The sequence below is a fragment of the Podarcis bocagei genome (genome assembly GCF_964188305.1).
Source record: "Podarcis bocagei genome assembly, chromosome: 8".
Taxonomy (NCBI): Eukaryota; Metazoa; Chordata; class Lepidosauria; order Squamata; family Lacertidae; genus Podarcis; species Podarcis bocagei.
Window position 1 is genome coordinate 4,513,421 of NC_138133.1, and position 12,705 is coordinate 4,526,125.

At 43.6% G+C, this 12,705-nt stretch overlaps 1 protein-coding gene across 1 annotated transcript in view; it reads left to right on the top strand.

The window, feature by feature from the left end:
- PSD2 (pleckstrin and Sec7 domain containing 2) overlaps positions 1-12,705 on the top strand; it is a 54,571-nt gene that overhangs the window by 22,969 nt on the left and 18,897 nt on the right. The window contains exons 5-9 of the mRNA XM_081206253.1: positions 4,093-4,173; positions 7,399-7,511; positions 8,188-8,246; positions 11,118-11,207; positions 12,129-12,172. Coding sequence (XP_081062379.1) covers positions 4,093-4,173; positions 7,399-7,511; positions 8,188-8,246; positions 11,118-11,207; positions 12,129-12,172 — 387 coding nt within the window. The remainder of the gene's footprint in view (positions 1-4,092; positions 4,174-7,398; positions 7,512-8,187; positions 8,247-11,117; positions 11,208-12,128; positions 12,173-12,705) is intronic.

A 12,705-nucleotide genomic window follows, 5' to 3' on the forward strand; every position in this document is an offset into this window, starting at 1 on the left:
ACCTGAGGCTCAAGCAACAGCAAAGGATCCTGAAGGACCCCCCAAGCTGCATTCCCACTCCTTCAGGTCTAGGCAACTGCCCACTGATAGTGCCATGGTCTTATTTGGATTCAGCTTCAGTTTGTTGGCTCTCTTCCAGTCCATTACCAAAGCAAGGCAACAGTCTAGCTCATCCACTGCCTCACCTGCAGATGTAAAGGAGAAGTATTATCACCAAGCCCAATACTCTGCAATGCAGGAATCTCATCTAAAGCATCCATGATAGATGGCCATCCAACCTCTCCTTAAACACCTCCCAGGAAGGAGAGCCCACCACCTCCCAAGGGAGACACTACCCACTGTCAAACAGCTCTTGCTGTCAGAAAGCTCTTCCTGATGTTTCATCAGAATCTCCTTTCTTGTAACTTGGAGCTGTTAGTTTGGCTTGCTCCTTTTTGATGTGACAGCCCTTGATCTATTAGAAGATGGCTACCTTATATCCTCTTGGTCTCCACTTCTCCAGGCTAAACATACCCAATTCCCTCAACCATTCCTCATAAGGCTTAGTTTCCAGACCCTTTATTATCTTGGTCACCCTCCTCAACACATGTTCCAACTTGCCAATATCCATCTAAAATTGTGGGGCCCGAACTGGACACAGCACTCCAGGTGTGGTATGACCAAGGCAGGATAAAGGTAAAGGGACCCCTGACTGTTAGGTCCAGTCGTGGCCGACTCTGGGGTTGCAATGCTCATCTCACTTTATTGGCCAAGGGAGCCGGCGTACAGCTTCCAGGTCATGTGGCCAGCATGACTAAGCCACTTCTGGCAAACCAGAACAGCGCACGGAAACGCCATTTACCTTCCCCTCCGGAGCGGTACCTATTTATCTACTTGCACTTTGACATGCACCTACTCCTGTCCTATTATCATAGTACCATCGAGAGTGTCCTAACCTATAGTATATTATCGTGGTATGGGAGCAGCTCTGAAACGGATAAAAAAGCTTTACAGCGAACAATTAAAATTGCCCAGAACGTTATTGGGCTCCGACTACCAACCCTGGATGAGATCTTCACATCTCGCATCTTGAAGAAGTCACATAATATTCTGAGAGATCCCACCCACCCTGCTCACAACTTCTTTGAACTATTGCCTTCGGGCAGAAGATATAGGACAATGAAAACACGAACCACACGCCTTCTGAATAGTTTCTATCCAAGAGCTCTGATTGCACTAAATAATGATCTCAGGGCCAGTTGCAAGGTTTAGTAAGTAGGGAGTGGAAGGAATGAGATAGGTTTTAGGTTATGTTATGTTTTTAATAGGTCATGCTATATTCTGGATTATGTATGTTTTATAGATTATGTCTAAATAGATGAGAGTTCGGAGATACGTGCAAATGTATATGTGAACCCGGTCTTTGGGTGGGTGTTTGATTTTCGTTGTTGTGTATACTGTGTATATACGGACAATGACAATAAATTTATCTAAATCTAAATCTTTAGAACTGCTAGGTTGGCAGGATCAGGGACTGAGCAACAGGAGCTCGCCCCGTCGTGGGGATTCGAACTGCCGACCTTCTGATTGGCAAGCCCTAGGCTCTGTGGTTTAAACCACAGCGCCACCCGCGTCCCTTAAGGCAGGATAGAGCAGTACTATACTTCTGTTGATGCAGCCTAGAATAGCATTATCTTTTTTGCAGTTGCACTAAAAAAAAATCAGTTAAATTTTCCTCAGGGGTGTCCCCCCCCCACTGTGCCACCTGAGTTGAAACAGGAAGGTTCTGCCTCCTCACCCCAGCCTCGCTTACTGGGGTCACACAGATCTCAACAGAAGAAGCTGCAGCCACACAACCCCAGTAGACCCCAGAGCCAGTGTGGTGTAGTGGTTAAGAGCGGTGGACTTGTAATTTGGTGAACTGGGTTCATGTCTCCTCTCCTCCACATGCAGCTGCTGGGTGACCTTGGGCCAGTCACACTTCTTTGAAGTCTCTCAGCCCCACTCACCTCCCAGAGTGCTTGTTGTGGGGGAGGAAGGGAAAGGAGAATGTTAGCTGCTTTGAGACTTCTTCAGGTAGTGATAAACCGGGATATCAAATCCAAACTCTTCTTCTTCCCAGTGGCAGCAGGGGCAGGTGGGGCACTCGTGGGGGCACTACCCTGTAGGATTCTGCCACCCAAGGTGGCTGTTTCAGCCTGCCTCAGGGGTTGGCCGGTCCTGATTTCCCTGCAGACATCGGTTCCCATCATGACTTTCTCTAGTTGCTCTCTGGAAAGGGAAATATAGCAACTGAGCTGCTCACGAGATGACCAAGAGATGCCAAATGACTAGATCAAGGAGAAAAGGATATCGCCTTGCTCTGCAGCGGAGACATCTCTGCTGTGCTTGTGCTTTCTGAGCCTAATTTCTTTCTGCTTTTACTGCTTGTCTTTAAACACTTCACAATATGACTGGTAAATGAGATGGCTTGATCCAGGGTTGGCTAATTCTGGCCCAAGAGCCTTCATCTGAGGGTCACGGAAGAGCTGTGTGTCATCAGAATATTGCTGACGATACACTCCAAAACTCTGGCTGACCCCACTCAGCAGTTTGATGTAGAGAGAGAACCAGTGAGGTGCTTATGTCTGGAAACAAACTCTTTAGGAAGGACAGGCAAGGGTGTCACTCTGAACATCTAGGAGGTTGGGCAGACTGTTCCACAGGAAAAGGTACTGTGGCTGGAGATACCAGCCCCACCCTGCCTAGGAATGTACTGTTGTCCTCCTGACCATAATCCCCATGGTGGTCTTGAGAGAGCTGGCCTGGATAACCCATTATGCTATATGAATAAATATCCTAGGAGAATTATTGTTCCAGCATTTATGCTTTTTCAGAAAGGCAATATGAAAATTTAATAATTCAAAGGAATGGAAATGTTTTTTCTTTGGGAAGGTATGTTTTTTAAAAGACTTTTAGTTACTTTTATTCTTACTCCTTTTGGAATACTAGAGCTCCTTTTGGAATACTACAGTTAACAAACATGATTTCAAGTATACATAAGATGTGAATTGGAGTTTCATGTAAAAACACACTCCCATCAATCACAATGTTTTCTTTTTGTTCTTCTTGTTTGCTTGGCATAGCCTGGGGAACAGTGGTCAAGATGCTTTGATTATTCACAGGCATTTAGCATGGCAACAAATGACTCACTTTTACTCTCATCTCTATCACTTACTGGTAAATCCCACATTCACCAGCAATGCTGGGAAGTTGTGGAAATTAATGTGCTTTTGTTACATATATTGCTTCTCCATATGAATTGAATATATACTAATAAATGCATTTGTTAGAAGCAACAGTGATGGGACACCTTAAAAACTAAAACGTAAGCTTTCATAAGCTGTCATAGACGACAGTCTACCAGGTAGACAGAAAGACAACAGTCTATCAGGTGCCATAAGACTCTGTTCTTTTTGCTGCAAGACCTACCCATCTGAAAATTCATTTATTGCAACAAATCAGTGCCGGTAGATATGTGCAAAGAGCAATCTGGATGTGGCGGATTTCAACCTGCACCAGTGAGTGGCACCAGAAATGAGAACAAAATCTGGTAATTTACCCAGGCAAGCTTGTTGTGAGAGTTACCATTATTGCAACAAAATATTCCATATCCTTGCTTACCACATCAGCTCTGGTTCTTTGGTCTGTATAAAGCCTTCATTGCTAGCAGTTCTCCCGGCTAGCTCCCAAGTCCTGACAGTTCGTTTAATAACTGCTATTCACCGGTCACTGAGAATTCTAGTGTCTGCTTCATTAATGCAATAATGAAGCAAACATTAAAAGGGGGAAGGACGTCCAAGTCACACAATGAGTCAAAAATACATACATTTACATAGTGAACTTGGAGCATGGATATTTTTCAGTCCAGTGGGATGGCTTGGCTCTACAGTTGAAAACCAATGGGGCTGGAAAGAGCTCATATTTGGCTGGATCAATTTCACTACAGATGGAGGATGTGCTGGGACAAGTATCTAATGTAGGAACACAAACCCATGTTCAGTGGATTGTGGAATTAGATTCTCTGGTGAAGAGTATGCAGAAGTACACTGACTGTGGCCTCTTTAATTACAGTAATGAATTTAGCAAACTGGTAGCAGAAGAATATCTCCGTTTCTTTGACTTCACTGGACTGACCTTGGATAAAGCACTCAGGTGAGCTGCAAGGGCAGGGATCTCGAATGCGTGAGTTAGAGGTAAGGCCCCACACTATCCATTTCTGTTGCCATCATTTAATTTCAGACATCTCAGGAGTCTAACAAAAATCAAGCACTTTCAACACGACTGTCTGTCTCTTATGTCTGGATTCCTCTTTGTTTACAAATACTGCCTTTAAATAGGTTAGTTTTATCAGCCGCATTTTGGGTCATCAGGCAAAGGGCAGGCGACTGGGTGGCAGGCCGAGTGCAGCAATAACACAGTTTCATATTGTGATGCTTTCACTTCCCATCTACAGGCAGGGTGCTTTGAGTTTTGTATGAAGGCTGGGAAGTGGGAAAGGGCTGTTGGATCAACAAAAGTCCCAGTGCTGGCTCATATGTTGCCTCACTGAAATAACGATCAAAGCTGAAGAGTAGCATTTTCTTTTTGTTACCTTTCTGTTCCCTTTGAAAATCCTTAGGGCTTTATGAAACATTATGGGCAAATATGTGTGATGATAGCCTGATAGCTCTTTCAAAAGAGAAGTCACTTAAGGGTGATTTCTCACGGAAGTTCCAAATGTATGTTTGCCAGTAGAGGGTAGTTCCAGCAGGAGAAGAGGGGTAGGAATACATTTCTCCATCGGGAAAAGCCCTTCACAAAGCAGCTCCCCCCCCCCCTTGCAAAAAGACATCTGGTTTCAGTATACATGATTCTCCACAACATTTAGTCAGATTCCGTTTCAGACTTTGAGTCCTTTCATTTAGCACACCCAGCCTGTTTAGCCAGAGTACATTTCTTCTCAGTCTCTATTCCCATCTGTTTCTCTCCGCTGTGCTTCTCCCTTCCTCCTCCTGCTAGGTGCTGGGCTTGGTCCAAATGGTTACTTTCTGTATATTTGGATGTCATCTAATACAAGCATACATTTCCCCACTGAAATAGCAGGTCAGACTGTTTCTATATCTGGGAGAGCATTTCCCTGCTTAGCGTCTAAATATTTTCAAAATTGCTGTGTTGAACTGCCAAATGAGACTGCCTGGAAGCTTCAGCTACACTCAGTACAACCCCACGCCATCTGATGAATGAAAGCTGTTGGGAGCACATCACGCCTGTACTAGGATGTCTGCTTTGGCTCCTTGTTCTCTTCCAGATACAGTTCCAGAAGGTGGCTTTAAACTACATGGCTCTGAAGAGCTTCAATGTACTTTGGAGACATCTCCACTCACACATCCCTTTGCAACATCTGAGATTAGGAGCTTGTTTTTACAGTTTGTGCAACAGATGAAGGCAGCAAGAACATGAGGAGAGACTTTCTCTCACTAGAGAGTCACATTTGGGAGTACAACACATCTTCCAGATGTGTTGTAAGACTTTTTGGGTCATAGGGACATACGAAGCTGCTTTTTACCAGGTTGTTTGCCCATTTAGACCGTTCTCGTCCTGAGACGCGTGGGTATAGGGTGGGGTACAAAATTAATAAATAATAATAAAAATAGTAAAACTCTGAGTGCTTGTCCACACTTCTGCTTGTTCAGCACCTCCCCCCATCCCCACCCAGAGAAACCCACACTTTCCAGCCGAATTGAGGCAAATGTCAATCACGTTTTCCACAGATGGACGTTTGTTACAATTCAGCGTTGAAAAAGGGTTTTCCTGGGGAAAGCAGTGGGGCAAACAGAAGACCGCTTGGACAGAAAGCACAGGACAAGGGGAAAACCTCTTGGACCCGTGCTTTCTAGGCATGCGATAAGCAAGGTGTGGGCGAGCACTGACTGGCAGCCGTAGTTCTCCAAATCCTCAGCCTATGGTCTTTTCCATCATGTGCAATCAGATCCTTTAAACTGTAGGTGCAGATTGAACTGGGCCTTCGGCACACAAAGCATGTGCTGTGTCCCCTCCCTGGGTCTCAGGCTGGCAAAGACAGAAGGAATTTTAATTATATTCTTATAACATAGAAACATTTTCCCCTTGTTTTGCTGGAAACAAAGGCAGGAGCCTTTGGTGTCCATCTCAACTCCTCAGGGTTACACAGGCTATAAAACTAATTATTTAAGGTTATGAAGGCACACAAAATGGGAAGCAGTGCAAAGAGTTTTGCTAGTTGTTATAAGTGGCATTCCAGGTTTAATCTGACAAGTATCCGTGGCACTCGCATAGCCAGAGCCCTCAGTCCTTCTGGATTGCAATAGAAATGTTTAGGCAGAGGCAGAGATGGACAGACGGGTCTGGGTCTGGTTCTTCTCAATTTCACATTTGCTCATTCATAAATTTATTCTATTTCTGGATTAATCTGCATTTTAAAAATAAAATCTGCATAACATTTTGTACTTAAATAATATTTTATTTATCAATGTACACATTTCTAAATGTATTTTATCTGAATATATGCATTTGTAATGCATTCTGTAATGCATTCTTTAAAGCAATGAACTGTATATTCAACTGTAAATATGAAGTTTCCCCCTTTCACATGTTAGTCCAGGAGTTGTGAATCAAGTCAGATTCATTCATTCATTCATTCATTCATTCATTCATTCATTCACCTAACAAGATTTATATACTGTTTGATTGTAATAAAACCACCAGGTAGTTAACAAAAAGGAATAAAACTTTTAAGGCATCAATAAAGGACCACTAAAAACATTCAAAAGATAATTCAAATCACTGGAAAGCTAAAACTGAGTAGTCAGACGCAGTCCCTAGGTGGGGCAGACCCACTGTCGCCCTGTGCCCCAAATCCCCCTTGTGCAGAGCTGCTCCCAGAGGTCACCATGGTTAATGACGCCGAAAGCCTCAGTCCTGTGTCTTTTTTCATCCCAAACCAGGTATGGTGTTGGCATGCTCAGCTACGTGGAGATTTAACATTTATAATGAATAGTATAATAATAAATACAATGGTACCTCGGGTTAAGTATTTAATTTGTTCTGGAGGTCTGTTCTTAACCTGAAACTATTCTTAACCTGAAACACCACTTTAGCTAATGCGGCCTCCTGCTGCCGCCGCGCCGCCAGAGCACAATTTTTGTTCTCATCCTGAAACAAAGTTCTTAACTCGAGGTACTATTTCTGGGTTAGCAGAGTCTGTAACCTGAAGCGTCTGTAACCCGAGGTACCACTGAAGTAAACTGTGACTTTGTAAGTCCCAGAGCCACATCCATTTTAGGTATCTCACGGCCTATGATCAGCAACTTTTGTCTCCTTTCAATTTATTTGCTAACTTTCTTACCTTTCCATGTCTAGAACATTCCTAAAAGCCTTCCCCTTGATGGGAGAGACACAGGAACGTGAACGTGTCCTCATCCATTTCTCACACCGATATTGCCAATGCAATCCAGAAGAGAGCACATCAGAAGGTAACACCACCTTATGGTTCAGAACTGGGCCTTTTTGTCCCACATAGCACCTTACCAAAGCTAGCTTTTTGAGAGGCTTGCCAGTGAAATCTTCTTTAAAAGTTAACAGAAAACATGCAGAGTTTGGCAGAATGAGCAGAAGGGCTCCCAGAAACAGAGTAACTTGGCTCCCCGCATTTTGAAATAATGCAGTGCATTAAATGCACATTACTATCTAAAGAGGAGTCGCCCCTCCATCAATAAGAACCTAAAATTATCTAACTGCACCACAGGAGAATACTAATACTGGACTGGCCTATTTAGGATCTTTGTACATATTCCTGAGAGCAGCACTTTGAATCCTTGAAATGAGCTTTATAATGGTAAGTTTTGCTTTTTAAGCAAACTAAAAGGAAAGACTAGATGGTTTCCTGGAATAATACCACCTGCTTAATAACTGCATTTAATTCAAATAGCTAAATAGTTATTAGGATGAAAAGTAAGTGGGAGTGAGGCTGTTGTGGAAGTAGAACAATATCTTAATTTGGAGCCAAATGAAGCTGACCTTCTCAAATTTTGTTCTTGGCTTTTTGAATGTTCCCCTGCCTTGTGAGGGCAAGGACCACAATATGCTGAATATATCTAGTTGTTAGTGCAATTTAGAAACAGGCTAAATTACCGTACTTGCTTCTTCCAGATGGAATCCACACACTCACTTGTGCCCTGATGCTGCTCAACACAGATCTGCACGGCCATGTAAGTATTTTCAGAAGAAGACATACATTGTGCTCTCCAGGTAGATTTGTTGCTATCTGGAAAATGCCTTTGAAAACTGATGTCATGGCAGTAGTAGACAATGGCAGGGAAGGGCATTCAATTCCATGCTCTATATGCAGCAAAATTGCTGCCTCCAGCAACATACCCCTCAACTGTCCCACATCCCAGAATTACAGAAGCCATCCCTGCTTCTGACTGGATCCGGGGATGTCCCATTTTGGCTCCCCACAAGAACGCGGACCCAAAAGACAATCATCCCAATTTTCCTCTGCAATATGTTGGAGAGTATGTAGCAATGGAAGCCTCTTCCTTCAAGTCTCATCCATCTGGGATTGTGTAGGGCAAACTAAGATAAGCGTGTATAAGAGTTTATTTTCAGAAGAAGTATTTATGCTTGTGATTTGCGTAATTAGATAAATGTGCACCCCGCTGCTTTGTTCTGATTGCTGCATTGCTGATTGCTTAGAAAATAACACTGCAACTTACATTGATTCGGACAGTAGCCCTCATCCTTTTAGGTTGAAGTCCTGTAGCTCCATGGTAGACCACAAGCTTCGTTTGTCCAAGGTACAATCCCTAACAACTACTGAGAAAGACACTTGTCTGCAGCTGTGGAAAGGAGCTGCCAGTCTGCATAGTGAGTTAGGTACGCCAGTTAAGCATATTTAAAGTTAAAAAGATAAAGGTAAAGGACCCCTGACAGTTAAGTCCAGTCGCAGACGACTCTGGGGTTGCAGTGCTCATCTCACTTTACAGGCTGAGGGAGCCGGTGTTTGTCCGCAGACAGTTTTTCTGGGTCATGTGCGCAACGCTTCTGGTGCAACGGAAACCCAGAAGCAGAGCAGCGCACGGAAATGTCATTTACCTTCCCGCCGGAGCGGTACCTATTTATCTACTTGCACTGGCGTGCTTTTGAACTGTTAGGTTGGCAGGAGCTGGGACCAAGCAACAGGAGCTCACCCCGTCACGGGGATTCGAACTGCCAACCTTCTGAAGGGCAAGCCCATGAGGCTCTGTGGTTTAGTGCACGTCCCCTTATTTAAAGTTAAGCACATTTAAAGGGAACATTTACAGTGTTGTTTGACAAGACGAACCCAAACCCAGTTGCATGCTTGTCTCTGTTTTCTGTCTCTAAGGCCCACTTTTTACAAGCAGCAGAGGCCTTTTGACGCATCTTTGAATGAATACACTCACTGCATGGAGGAGAGGAATGTATGAAAAGGACCTGGGTGGCATGGGGAACTGATTTCCCCCCCTGTTCCACTTCAGAAGTGAGCAAGGGGCTCAAGTAACAACATGCTTCCCCGCGCAACAATTTACCTGCAAATAGAAATGTCACGAAGAGCTGCTTCTTGGAACTTTCTTCTCTCTGACATGCCCATTTCCTGTGTGCAGATTTTATTTTCTGTCTGTGGAGGAACATTCAGTCATGTAAATCTGCTACTCCAGTCAGAACTAAAATGGTTTAGTAGCCAAAGAGGTTTACCTGCTGCTTGTGAGAACCAGGCCTAAGTTACCACTGAGAAAGGAGGAGGAGAATTGGGCAGGAAATTAAATTTCAAAGTCCCAAATTCTTCTGTAGGTGAAATGGTGCGGTGAATACAGCAAGTTCAGTGAGGATAAGTATTTGGAAGGCAGCATCTCAGAGCTGTAAACTCTCAATGGCTATGGTGACATTAATTTCTTCTTTCCTCTCTCCTCCTTTCTCTTTCTCTTCTGCTCCGGGATCCTCTTATTATTGCTCTTTAACCCTTTCTCAGGTGGTAAGTGCAGTCGTTACAATTTGCACCACATTTCTGTACATTTTGGGCACTTGGAATTGTGAAATATATGTGTTAATAAGGAAAGCAACACCTACCAAAGTGGTGCACTTTTAAAAAAGAAAATGTGTGTAATGTGCATGTCTTCCCAACTTCGTTAAGAAATAAATTGACTTGCTTTCATGATGGTTCGGGGAAACAATCCACAAGCTCTAGTTTGCACATAAACCTAAGTCAGTCTTTCCTTTCCCCCCTTCCAGCTTGGAAAGGGAGGAGCCGGGTGGGCGCAATGGGAGCAGCATGCACCAGCACGCCCTCTCTTCCACAGCGGACCATAGTTTGGCTTACTGTGATGTGCGAACTGGGTCTCCAGCTCTCATGATTGTTCCCATGTCACCAACACCCACTTCTTTGAATCCATTGATTAGGAAGTATTGCATCTTAATAGGCTAATTTTTCATAACGATGCCCCTGCCCTAGCAAGAGGTGTGATATTAGTATTGTAGATAAATCGCACAACCATGCTCAACCAAAAAAAGCTATGGGACCAGGCACCGTGCAGGAGCAGCCATTGTGTCAGATGTGGCAAGGAGAGGAGAATCTGGCTTTGACAATCATTCATAATTCAGAACTGATAGGCTGAACCTGCGCAACGCACCCTTTGACTCAGTATATATATATATATAACTCCAGTGTCACGCATTAACACACACATTTCAAACAGGTTTCCTGGAAAGAAAAAGCCAATGAGATGACAATGGGGAAACAATTCCCCAGCCCCCCCCCCAAAAAGCCCTGCAGCAAGACTGGAGACCATAGCCCGGCCTGGGTGTCCACAGCAGAGTGCCTTATTCATTTCATTTCACATTCCTAGGCAAACACTGATAACCTGGTTCAGTCAAAGCCTGGCAGTTTATGCAAGAAAAACATTCCATCTTCTTTCTTTGGCACTGTTCTACTTTGGGCTACAAAGAAAGAGTACATTTGACATATGTTTACTTCATTTATCTCAATATGTATATGTATATATATTGCCTGTAGCATTAAAAACTTATGGGGAAAATAAAGTATCTGTTCTTCTGCATTGCAGAATATTGGGAAAAAGATGTCCTGCCAACAGTTTACAGCAAATCTGGACAGGCTGAATGATGGGAAGGATTTTGCAAAGGATCTGTTGAAGGTAATCCTATATCTAGTAAAGGAAAGTGGGGGAGAAATAGGGTGTATTGTTATTGCAGGAAATTCCAAGTGTCTGTGGCTGAAGTTCCATTATGCTAAGGTGCTGAACTTGCATGCAATAAGAATGAATTGGGGGGGGGGGACCCTAGCCTCTGCTCCACTATCTATGCTGTGATTATTTTCACTTTCATTCTTAGAGCTGCTCTTCTATATGTCATGATCAGAAAATAAATACACGTGGTTCCACCTCCTTGAGGCTGCCCCACTTCAGATTGCAGCTGTGGGATGGCACAAGTGAATGCCAAAACTCTCTGCCTTTGGAAAGCTAACATGAAAGGGGGAAAGATTAAAGCCCAGGCTTCTGTGTCTGATGCACTAATCATCTTCAAAGATGAAGCGTTGCTTATATGAGAGAATTTGAACAGGCAGTTCCCTGGCCCTTCCAGATATTGCTGCACTCCAAATCCCATCATCCCTGACCACTAGCCATGCTGGCTGAGGCAGGCAGGGCGGAAGGTAGCCCCAAAGCGGATGTAGCCCTAGGGCTGTGAAAGGTTCCCTTGTTCTGTGATGGGTCCTGTTTGCAGGAGTCTGGCTGGCCAGTGCGGGAAGAGGAATCTGGACTAGCTTGGCCTTTGGTCTAATCCAGAAGCACTCTCTATTGCTATTACTGACAAGTTTTGCAAATGCCTCCAGGTGTGACCAAGCCAAGAAGAAACAACAACTATTCCTTTATTGTTCAAATAATTTGATTAAAAATGAAGATGGACAAGCTCATTTCCTATGGTCAGGGATAGAATATAGCTATGACGACATTTCACCATTATACGCAGATTTAATCATGGTTGATACGGGCACCGTCCACAGATGGGAATCATTTTATGAGAACCAACTAAGAGCTGGCATTGTGTTCTTGTTGCAGGCACTGTATAACTCAATAAAAAATGAAAAGCTAGAATGGGCTATGTAAGTATGTTTTTAAGTGTTTTATAATATGCCTTTGTAAAAAAGATTAATGTATCTTAGAATTTGTCCAAGACAGAAAACAGTTTCAGTAATCGACATCTTGAATGGTATGAGGTAGACAGTAGAAGAGGTTGTCAGAGGCACTGCCACCTACTGGGAAAGTATACTATATCTTTGGAGCAGCTTCCTTTGTTCTCTGCTGAATGGGAAGGACAGGGGAGTTCAAAGAAGCAGGAAACTTTGGCAGGGGAGCTGAATCAGTTGGTTGAATCCAGTTTGCCTACAGAAGGACACCCTTGACTAAGGTTACTAGATTTTTTCAAAGAATCCAGGGACAATTTTTTTAAAAAGAGAAAAAAAAGTTATTTTTAAAAAGTTAATTTTTTTAAAAAATTAAGAATTAAAATATTCTCTTCTGTGGTCTCCTCTGTCGCGCTGCCTTAATCTGGGCACCGGCCTGTTCTCTTGGAGCGCTAGCTGCCATGGTGTAGGCTCGGATTGGGCCTGGGCTGGCCACGTGCCCTTGCCCTCCT